The 12,037-nt window shown below is 40.4% G+C and overlaps 1 protein-coding gene across 4 annotated transcripts in view; it reads left to right on the forward strand.

The window, feature by feature from the left end:
* RHEB (Ras homolog, mTORC1 binding) overlaps positions 1-12,037 on the forward strand; it is a 61,479-nt gene that overhangs the window by 48,914 nt on the left and 528 nt on the right. Inside the window, exon 8 of one of the 4 annotated variants that reach the window (XM_038391048.2) lies at positions 11,052-11,171. The exons of the other annotated variants lie outside the window; for them this stretch is intronic. Coding sequence (XP_038246976.1) covers positions 11,052-11,132 — 81 coding nt within the window. The 3' untranslated portion in view covers positions 11,133-11,171. The remainder of the gene's footprint in view (positions 1-11,051; positions 11,172-12,037) is intronic. 4 annotated transcript variants of the gene reach the window in all.

The raw sequence follows: 12,037 nt of genomic DNA on the forward strand, positions 1-12,037 counted from the left end.
CCAATTTGTCTACATCTTTCTTGAAGAGTGGCACCCACACCTGGACACTGTACTCCAGTTGAGGGCTCACCAGTGACCATTATCTCCCTTGTCTTACATATGATACTTCTATTAATACACCCCCAGAATATATCAGCCTTTTTTTAACTACATTATATTGATTCAGAATTTGTTATCCACTGTAATCCCTAGATCCTTTTCAGCAGTACTGCCCCCATTTTGTAGTTCTGCATTTGATTTTTTTTCCTTCCTAAATGTAATACTTTGCTCATGTTCTTTATTGAATTGCCTCTTGTTGACTTCAGACCAATTCACTAACTTGTCACGGTTGTTTTGAATTCTAATCCTGTCCTCCAAAGAGCTTGCAACCTCTCACAGCTTGGTGTCATCCAAACTTTAAGCCTACTCTCCACTCGATTATCCAAGTCATTAATGAGAATATTCAGTAGTGACAGACACCTTTGGAACCTCCACTAGATATGCCCTCCCAGCTCCATAAGGAGCCACTGATTACTACTGAGTATGGTTTTTCAGCCAGTAGTGCACCCACCTTATAGTAATTTTAGGTAGCCCACATTTCCCGAATTTCATTATGAGAATATCATGTGGAATTGTGTCAAAAACCTTATATAAAGCCATATATCATGACTGTTGCTTCCCCCAACCCACCAGGCCAGTCAAAATCCATGCTAGCTATTCCTCTAGATGCTTACAAATTGATAGTTGAATAATTTGTTCCAGTATCTTTCCAGGTATTGAAGTTAGGCTAACTGGTCTATAATTCCCCAGTCCTTGTTCCCATTTTTAAAGATGGTTACTATGTTTGTCCTTCTCCAGTCCTTAGGGACCTCTCCCATCCTCCAGGAGTTCTCAAAGATAATTGCTAATTGTTCCAAGATTACTTCAGCTAGTTGCTTAAATACCCGAGATCAATTTAATCAGCCGCAATCAACTTGGAATACATCTAACTTACCTAAATATTCTTTAACCTGTTCTTTCCCTATTCTGTCTTGAGTTCTTTCCCCCTTTTTGTTGTTAAATGTCACAGGGTGGATTTGATTGAAATCAAGTTGATTTAAATCACTAGTCAGACTCGATAAAAGTGCATTCTTGTTGGTTGTTATAACCTTAATACATATTCTTCACAACTCGGAGATGTTAGGTTTCATTTTTAGAAGGTACACCCTGTATATTTTTAAAGTGATTTACTTTGAAAACTTTTCAGATTAGTTTTACAGTTATCAGAAAATGAATGATTGTTTGTTTGGTTATTTCATTTACCAAAGGTAATTGAAGCGGATATTTATGAAGTCATTGAGAGGTGAACTATCTCCAGTTCAACAGATGAATCATTAATATTTGGAGGATTTTCTTGCCATGCTATATTTAGAAGTAGAACATCACCAGACATTTAAATTGTTTTATTTAACTAAAACAACAATGTATGTATTCTGGATTTTTTTCTTCAACAGCAAACATCTAATATTTTAGCAAAACAAGCATATGCATTTTTGAATGTAAACATTCATGTTTTTTAAAATCAGGTTTGTTTTTGTTAAAATTTAAATAATATTTTTAAAAAAAATTTCAAACAGACTGTCAGCCAGTTCAAGATGAGAAACTTAAAATATTGGCTTCTGCAGCTAACTCGGTCATCTTCACCTTCTTTTTCCATTTGTTCATAATCTCGAAAAGAAAAACAAGCTTTCCTGCTTTTCAGGTCCCAAATGATTTCTCAATTTGGAATGAATTAGTCCAAAGGAAGAAAATATTATTTCTACACCAGCAGAAGAAGCTACTGCTGTTAAGTGAGATTATCACTTCAACAATATCTGAATCCAAGTGCTTAAGTGACTTCCACCAGTTCAGTGGTGTGACTTTCTTTAAAACATCAGCCAACACGACATTTCTTGAAGGGTTCCTATTCCCAAACTGGGTCTCTTACAGCCTGCTGCCATTATAGGTTTTCCATTCTAATGAGAGAATGGTAGATCTCAAATCAATGAAGGCTACACTCAGGAAGACCTCAAGACTTTTGGAATATGCTACTCAAATAGTTTCACTTTTGTTTCTACTTCCTGTCCTTCCCTTCTCACATTTATCTCCAGACTTCTCCTTGTCCAGACCTATTCCGCCCCCAATAATCTTCTATTCACTAAACTTTTTGAAATGTTGCACTTTTAGAGAGAGGTAAGAGATTGACTCTGTGTACACAAATTTTGCAGAGGGAGAATAGGGTTGAAGTCTGTTGTTTCTCACCTCTATATATTTTATTTAAAAACATTTTTGCTGTTAGCAAGCATGTTATCTCTGGAGACGCACACATACAGTCTGAGAACTGCAAAACTAAGCATCTCTGAGGGTATCGTCTCTAGAGTACTTGCAAATTGGGGGAAGGGGGAGCAATCAGTTCTCATGGCTGCATATAGTGCTTAATCTGTCATGTTTCTTGACCTCTTCCCTAGTTCATTTTAACTGGCTGTGGGTTTGAAGTAATAGGCTGTCTGTACTCAAATGTCATTTTTAATTTGGTTGTAACAAGCTATGTTGCTAGTGAAACTTTTGCCTTATGGAATCCAGGATCATGATGGGGTCAGAGGAACAGTATCAGATTGGTTTGTGATGAAAAAGGAGGCTCCAAGCAGATCCTTATGCTAGTGGAAAGTTCACTAGCACCTCTCTATACCTAAAATTAGGAATCAAATCTGTATCTTTCCTGAAGGTCTTTGTGCAACCAAACAGACAATCCTGCAAGGTGGAACCTTGTTTCCTGGTAAAATCATACCTCTTTTATTCTTTCATACACATAATTGCCAGAACTTGTGCTGCTGGTAGTGGACAATCAAGAAAACGTAGTTTCCACAGGGCAAAAGAACATAACGGCCATGCTGGGTCATACCAAAGGTCCATCTGGCCCAGTATCCCGTCTTCCGATAGTGGCCAATGCCTGCGGCTTCAGAGGGAATAAACAAAACAGGTAATCAAGTGATCCATCCCCTGTCGCCCATTCCCAGCTTCTGGCAAACAGGCTAGGGAACCACCCCTGCCCTCCTAGCTAATAGCTATTGATGGACCTATCCTCCATAATCGTATCTAGTTCCTTTTGTGAACCCTGTTATAGTCTTGGCCTTCACAACATCCTCTGGCAATGAGTTCCACAGTTTGACTGTGAGTTGTGTGAAGAAATACTTCCTTTTGTTTTGTTTTAAACCTGCTGCCTATTAATTTCATTTGCTGATTCCTTGTTGTGTTATGAGGAGGAGTAAATAACACTTCCTTATTTATTTTTCTCCACACCAGTCAAGAAAATTAATAGTACAAATCTTACAAAATCTTCTGCAGATCCAAAGGAAGTCATTGTTTAATTTTTGTAGTACTTGAATTCTTCGTTCAGATTTTGGCAAGTTTAATGCCACTCTTCAGTCTAGTTCCTGAGTAGTGCAAAAATATGAAGATTGTAAACATCCTGTAAAATCCTTCAGTGAATAGTAAACTTGCAGCTAAGTGGTTTAAGTAGACAAGTTGTATACGAATGCTCCACTCTAGAACAAATTCTTTAAACTAAATCTGACTTAAGTGCGGTCAACTTTTCTTAGTTAGACGATCTAGCTGGCATTCAGTTTTTTCCCATTGCTAAATATACATCTTTGTAACGGCTCACTAATGCATATTGTGGATGTATTGATAACTTTCTGAAACCTGAAGTGACACTCTGTAGTTATGTAGCTTGCTTTTTTATAAAGAAGCTAGTTTTTTCATAACACCTAGCATATTAAATTGCTGTACTAACATACAAAGTCTCATTAACTGACTGGCATGGAATTTGTTTTCCATAATAAAAAGTATGTAGTGTGTGATGCCTGGACATCAAAACTATTAGATTATATGCTGTCATCTGAAATATGTAGCAAACTCTGCTTCAAAGAGTATGAAATACTGTGGAGAGGAACAGTAATTGCACTTCAGAAATGTATGAACTTCTCCACAAGCCTCCCAATTTTCGTAGGAATCCTGCAAAAATTCTGTTTTTAATCAATGCTTCCAAACTGCAGAGAGTACCTAACACTTAAGTTGGTACAAAAGATCATGCTAATATAAAGGTTGCTGGACAAGATTTATATCCAGGATAACCTACTAACCTTAACTAGAGATTTTCTTGGTTTTTTGTTTTTTTATTTGTTTGTTTTTAAATCATTGATATTGGCATAATGTACTGCAGGTTCTTAAACATCAAGTGTAAATGATCTCTTCTGTTCCTCTACCAATCCAGATGCTTGAGTTTAGCTCCTTTCCATCAGATGGAGAAAGTACAAAACTATCTCGGTGAGGTCGTTTGTTCTATACAATATGTTTGGTAAATCCAATAGTTTTCAAGAAGCAGAGAGATCGGTACCTTTGCCAGCCAGTAAAGACTGCACAGAGAAGGATCAGATTCCACAAATCTTTCTAAGACTGACACCGCTATTGTGTGGCTGCCTCTGGCTACAGCCAAAGAATTACTCTGTCTAGCATGTCCAGGGCTCAGGTACTCCAAAGGCCAAAGCTGGGACAGCCACCTTTGGTACTGTAGGCAGCTGCTGGGGATCTTGTGACTTCCTCTTCAGGAAGGAAGGTGAAAGGTAGGAGATAGGGCTGCATCCATCCAAGACTTTTCTTAAATGAAGAGACCAGGCAGGGAGCAGGACAGGGAAGCATCCCTTTCAACAGGAACCACAGACAGTGTCTTCAGAACCAGTAGGATGTTCCTTTCTCCTCTTCTGAGAGATCTCGCACAGCCACCAAGGAACCTCTGGGATAGGTACCTCCTTTGAGGAGCCAAGATTGTCTTCCGTGACTTTAAAGTTCCCTCCAGTTCAGAAGGCAGAGGCTTCCTCTAGCTTGGGAGCAAGGCTTGTTATTCTCCAGGTGGTAGCTGCTGTCTTGGGTGGACAAAGGGAGCGTCCTTTAGGAGCAAGAAGTCTCTGAGCACTTGCCCTCTGGTTAGATTCATAAATTCTCCAGCTGCTGTCTTCTGCTCATGATATTGGGACTGAACTATGACCATGCTCTACCCTCTCTTTATCCTCCTGCTTGCAGGAAAGCTAACATCTTGCTTAAAGAGGACTTCTATAAATCTGGAGCTGAAGTTCTTCCTACAGCTAAAGAAATGAGCCCCAGGTACAGAAGGAGCTTTGATCCTTCTACTAGAAAAGGAAAACACAGCTGACCCAGTTTCCATAGATCCCCTCCCATGGAGTTCGTACAGGGCCCTGAAACAACTACTCATCCATCTGCACATTAGGCATGGTAGCCATAGAATGGAAATACCCAAAAAATCTTGTAATACAATGCAAAGGAATCCTGGGATACTTGCCAAAAATTAAGAAAATGTGGCAGTCTCCTGGATGGAAAAGAGGATGGCAATACTTGTTATGGGAACTTCCTTTTTAAAGAGATGCTCAGCAGATGTTGAATCTGTGTTGAAAAGAGTATATGAGTTGACGGGCAACTCTTCACACGAAGTCACGTATATTGCATATTTCTCTATGATAGAGCTCAGATGACTCCCAAGCCTGTCTAGGTGATTCTAAACCGGGGATGAACAGAGCTGGTTTAAAAATTGCCCTGTCTAGAGTTGTTTTATAGCAGATGCTACTTAACATCAGGACCACCTCAAGAACGAGTGCTTCCATCTCAGCTAAGATGTCCCTCTGGCTGAAATGGCCAGCTGATCAGATATCAAAGGTTAGCTTGGCTGCTCTACCCTGCAGAGGAGATCTTCTCTTGGCAAAGCTTCTGAAACCGGAGTAGACTAATGCAGATATTAGAAAGCCAGGACTCCCGTGAGACAGGCCCTAAATAATAGAACTTCTCTGTCTAAAAGGAATAGGCTCTTGTTCTCCAAGCCTATCAGAGAAAATCCCACTTCCTCAGAGAGGAGCCCTGGAACTGTCTGTTCTATTTGATCCTGAGGAAGTGCTCTCAGATCATGTTTGTTCCTGCACCTTCAAGTTATCACCAGGGAGGTATGCTGTCCCACACATAGCACAGGCCATAGGATGGGGCCTCTGCCACTATCTTGGTGCATGGATTATCATAACTCTAAATTGTCTTTTGGATCCTGTTGTCTTAGGCTGTTCCACACTGGCTCTTACAGCAGCTTCTTCGTTCAGTTCTGTTGCTTCAGTCCCACAAACTCAGTGTTTTCCAAAGGACTGTGAACCATTTGCTGAAACTGTAGGCCATCCTATTGGTTCTTTTTCCCTCCCCCAGAGAAGAGGGAACAGTGTTGCTTAGATCAGGATTTCTCAAACTTCATTACACCGTGACCTGCTTCTGACAACAAAAATTACTACACGACCCCGGGAAGGGGGATCTAAGCCTGAGCTCCTCTGCCCCAGGTGGGGGGCCAAAGTCCGAACCCTGCCCGCCGTGGGGGGTGTGAAGCTAAAGCTTGAGAGATTCCCCCCTGGATGGGTGGGGGCTGTAGCCTGAGCGCTGAAGCCTTTAGGCTTTAGCCTCAGCCCTGGGTGGTGGGGCTCAGACTTTTGGCTTCAGCCCCAGCCCCCAGCAAGTCTACAGCCAGCCCTGGCGACCCCATTAAAACGGTCACGACCCACTTTGGGTTCCCGACCCACAGTTTGAGAACCACTGGCCTAGATCATCATCATCCCAACATGGCCTTCGCATCAGTTACTCAGTATTTTGCAATGCTGAGGCTATCACAATCAATGCAAAGCTTTCCTGTTTGGGCCACCAGGAACAGCACCAAGAACACTGACTAAGCTTGCAGCAACCTTTTGATAACAGGTTTCAGAGTAGCAGCTGCGTTAGTCTGTTTTCGCAAAAAAGAAAAGAAGTACTTGTGGCACCTTAGAGACTAACAAATTTATTTGAGCATAAGCTTTCGGAAAACCTTCTGTGGTGATAATCAAGGTGGGCCAAAGGTTTTCCTCTTTTCCCCCACTCCTTCCTGCTGGTAATAGCTCATCTTAAGTGATCACTCTCCTTACACTGTGTATGATAAAACCCATTGTTTCATGTTCTCTCTGTGTGTGTGTGTGTGTGTGTGTGTGTGTGTGTGTGTGTATGTATAAATCTCCCCACTGCATTTTCCACTGAATGCATCCGATGAAGTGAGCTATAGCTTTTCTTTTGATGATAGAACACCAGGCAAGGGAAGCTATTGCTGCAGTAGATTCCTTTCTGGAAAGCCATAGCTGGATCACAAATTTTTGTCAGTTTTTGTCTCCATCTCAACTGGTCTACATAGGAGTCCAGTTCAAGACAGTAGTGGGCAGAAAAAGCATCTGAAATTGTAATTCCCTGCTATAACTGCAGATAGCAACATCTAGGGTTGCTTATAGGTACTGCTTTCCATGGTGGCGAGCTTGGAGGCAGTTCTTTGAGCCTACTTCCACATGACTGCTGCACTTTCCTCTTGCTGGGAGGAAATTGAAAACTACTGAGAACACCATAAAAGCATAGTTCTTTGAACTCATGTTCTGTATTTAGGTTTGCGTGAAATGTTTTGATAGACTGTGGAGCCTATCAAAACATTTCACGCAAACCTAAATGCAGAACATGAGTTCAAAGAACTATGCTTTTATGGTGTTCTCAGTAGTTTTCAATTTCTATAATCTTCCAAAAGAGGAGGAAAGAAAGCCCTAGAATGTGACAGACCAGAAGATAAAGGAGTGCAGCGGGACTTCAGACACAACGTAACATCTGTCATATTGTATTTCAAGCTTGGCAGACTTCTTCAGGCTCTTGTTGTGCAGTCACCACCCTAGAAGCATGCTGACTGCAGCTGGCAACTGGAGATGTATTTCAGAATTCTCAGATTCTAGCTCCCAGCAAGAGGAAGGTGCAGCAGTCATGTGGAAGTAGGCTTAAAGAACCGCCTCCAAGCTTGCCACCATGGAAACAAGTACCTATAAGCAACCCTAGATGAAGTGTATTAGTAACAAAGAAAGAGCAAACAGACTTAAAGCCTGTAGTACTTTTTATGTAAGATTAGGTAGAAATGCCTTTCTGCAGATTTGATTATACTCAAAGTTTGGATTTAATGCTAACTATACCATTTGCTGTGCTGTCCTCAATTTGAAAAAACTAAACTCAAGTCCTAGAAAGAAGTCAACATGGTCAAATGGCTGACCAAAGTTCAGTAATACTGATCACTACTGACATCAATGATCAGACTATCAAAGGCCAGATCAATATGTAGGAGCACTTTGCTGGTATAGACACATCTGTATACTATACTGGCAAGTGCTCCTAGTGTACACACCGCTTATGCTAGCCAAACTGCTCTTGTCAGTACAGCTTATCCAGCCCCTGACAAAAGTTTGTATTGTATACATGACCAATTGTGTTGAACAGCACCACAGTATCCCTGTGAGGTAGGGAAGTGGTTCCCAATAAGACTTTATTGTTCATGCAGCAGCGGCTCCTGTCTGAGTCATCTCATGATCTTGTTTTGCTGAAAAGATTTACCAGCTTGAAAATGTATTCTTGATCTTTCTTTGTAGATTGTGACAGTTGGGCCAGATGGCTACAGGAGAGTGATAGAAGGCAGATATATTATTTCCAGGTTAAGTAGGTCCCTCTTCTTTGGGTAAGGTAACAGGGAAGGTTCCAGAACAATCAGGAACTTTCTGGAAACAATTAAGAAAGACAGGCTGATTAGAAACCCTGCAGCCAATCAAGAAGCTGCTAGAATCAATTAAGGCAGGCTAATCAGGACACCTGGGTTTAAAATGGAGCTCACTTCAGTTTGTGGTGCGCATGTGAGGAGCTGAGTGAGAACACATACTGTTGGAGGACTGAGGATAAAGAAGGTGTTGGGAGGAAGCCATGGGGAAGTAGCCTAGGGAGTTGTAGCTGTTGCACAGCTGTTCCAGGAGGCACTCTAGACAGCTGCATTCCACAGGTCCCTGGGCTGGAACCTGGAGTAGAGGGTGGGCCCGGGTTCCCCCCAAACCTCCCAACTCTGATCAGACACAGGAGGAGTTGACCTGGACTGTGGGTTCACGAAAACAGCCAAACTGAGGGCTGCCATGAATCTCCGAGGCGAGCAAATTTGCTAGTAAGTGCAAGACACACCAAGGTAGAGGAGGAACTTTGCCACAAGATCCCTAAAGAATGTATGTAACTAAAACTTTTTAAATATCCCATGCTTTCTGTGAAATGTATTCACTGGCCACCTACATCTTGGTGAGTGGCCCAGATGAACAGTCTCTCTGAGAAATAACGTATAGTCTCTTCTCATTTGACAGAATAAGTGTTCTTTTTTTAAAAATAGCTGTTTACAGTCAAGAATGTAGAGAATAGTGTCTGCTAGAGCCAAAATAAAATTTCAACTGTTTACATAAGTGTTAAGTGTATTGTAGGTCAGACTAGATTTTTTTTTTTCCTTTGAGTTGTCACCCGAGGAAAATTTATCAGCAGAAAGTAGTTGATGGGATCTGTAATCCTGTCCAGGACTCTGCTAAAATCTAATTTGCACAGGAAATGTATTGTGTAATTTGACTTAATCAGCCACTTATGTCAGTTTGCCTTTGGATTGCTTGGAAAATAGTATTGATGAATAGTATTTTAATGGTTCCTGAGACTCTATACAACACACAGTATTAAATATGAGAGAGGCTATACATAGAATTCAGCCTGCTATGATCTTACTATAATTACTTTAAGATTGTGGGGCCATTGGAGTCCAGTGGAATTTATTTGGAAGTGAGCCAACTAAAAATTGTACCTTACTGGAGAAATAACTGCCAGGTCAGAACACACAGAGCTTTTCAGCATGTTTATTTTAAACAAATTATAGTGTCTTGTACCAGCTTCTTCCAGTTCTCATACATTTGCTTCCATATAACATGGAATATTCTTTTCTATTCTATATGAACTGAACTTGGTGCTCATGAAATTATAATAGTAATGACACTTGGATAGACTAAAATTGATACACAGGGAGACATTGGCTTTTGACCAAACTTCCCTTAGTCAGAATACCAATGTCTGTCTTTAACATGATCAATGCTGTCCTCAGAAACCCAAAATGAAGATGAGGACTTCAGCATCACTATTGGCTTTAGGATAATAATGTAGAAAGGAATATTTATTAAAGTGACTGCTATAAAATATACTAAAACACAGCAACCTATTATCTACAGAGTCTGCAGTCTAACCATACAAAGTGAATCCCACTAAGAGGTCCAATGGAATGCTCCATTTTAGCATATTAACTTTTGTAAAGGGGTGACTGTTTCTCAGAGTAGGCTAGTATTCAATAATCCTCCAACCTGAATGTGTCATGACATTAAACCCCCTTATTCAGTGTTTCTCTCAGTCCATGTAAGTACACTGGTGCTTTATTTAATAGAATTTTTGAAGTGAAGAGTAACCTCTGGGGGAATTTTAAAGAGGCTTGAAGTTTCTGCATTTTAGAGTAACTGTCATGTTTTCATGAAAACTTTGTAAACTAGTCAAATGTTCAGTCTACCACTTCTGTCAAATCTGTTGAAACCTAAGCTCTCTAATGAATCAGGCCCCTGCTTACATTGAAAAGGAGTGTCTGATTCAGTTGTCCAGTTCCTAATCCAGCAGGTTGTAACTCACAGATGAGGACTTAAGCTTATACCTAGTTCTGACCCTAGTAAAGGTGCCACTCCTTTGTGTCCTTGCACAGATCCATTCTGCTCACCAAGTTACTGTCTAGGTCAGGATCGCATACGGTAGAATAACAATGTGGATCCTCCCCACAGCTGGAAGGCGAGTCCAAAGCAAGGAGGATGTGATAGTCTCTCCCTCATCTGCTCACTTTATCAAGAGGATTCCTAACTAATCTGAGAGAATAGCATCAAGTAGATTTGAAAAACGTTATCCAGTGATTACTGTATCCTAAGCTTGTTCAGTCTAGCCAGGGGAGGGTCCAGCAAGGAGTTCTAAGTGGAATCAATAACTGCAAAGATGATTTGTGCTCAGAGAATAGCAGTTACTCTTAGCTGCTGAAGGGATGTGTATGAGGATGCCTACATACAGTTAATTTGAACAGTTTTTGTGTTTTTCAGGGGTTTTGGATTGTTTTCCTCAACTGTGTAAGGAAGTGGCAAGCTTATAACATATGGCTGCATGCAACCAACGTATGCTAATGCTCGCTGTTTTGCAGTCTGAGGTTTCATATGTATAATGTAAGCCTTAACCCTGTCAGAATATTTACGGTTTATCTGCTCACATTAACTCTCTTCAAAAGTGTTTTGGTTAAAATTAGATACCAGTTTGGTTTGAAATACTGTCCCTTGAAATTCAACTGTCTTCTGTTATCTCTGGAGCATTTTCCTGCGGCAGGTGTCAAATCTCGTTGCCCCATCCTCATAGAGCTGAACAGGACACCTCATCTTGGACTGTACTTGTTAACTAGGCAGTGTCTGATGGTAGTCACTGCAATAAAATGTAAATGAGTAGTGTAATGTAGGAACATTCCCTATGCACAGCTAAAGGACCCAAGACACTTAAAACCACAACCCTCTACTAAATTGTTTTTTTAATTTCAGTTAGAATTGCCTTCCTCCATTTTTTCTCTCCTTTTGATGTTAAATTACTTGGTGCTTTACAGAGATAAGGTCTCTTCTAGTCTGAATTGTAGTAGCTTGTATGTGAATCAATTTGTATGGTGTCAAATTTCAATACAATTTGTGTATTGTCTTTGGAGAGGCAGAGTATATAAGCCTTCAATATTGTCAGTGAGCACTTACTATTTAAAATGGCTACAATACAAAGCAGAATTATAGTAATTAGCTTTTTTTGTTTTGACAGTTCAGTTAAAGCTTGTTCTCTACAGAATATTTTTTAAAATGTTCCCCATGTAAGCATGTATATTGGATGGGTTATGCACATTTTCCAAAGAGTTCCTTGTGGTAAATATTTCAATTACACCTACATTTCCTACTTACCCAAATCATACCATACTTGTTTGAGACCTGATTTGACATATTGAGCATGCATTTGTCTATTAGAGTAGCCAACAAAACTGTGCCAAGTTGTCTCTCTCAGTAAG

The sequence above is a fragment of the Dermochelys coriacea genome, chromosome 2, assembly GCF_009764565.3.
Source record: "Dermochelys coriacea isolate rDerCor1 chromosome 2, rDerCor1.pri.v4, whole genome shotgun sequence".
Lineage (NCBI taxonomy): Eukaryota > Metazoa > Chordata > Testudines > Dermochelyidae > Dermochelys > Dermochelys coriacea.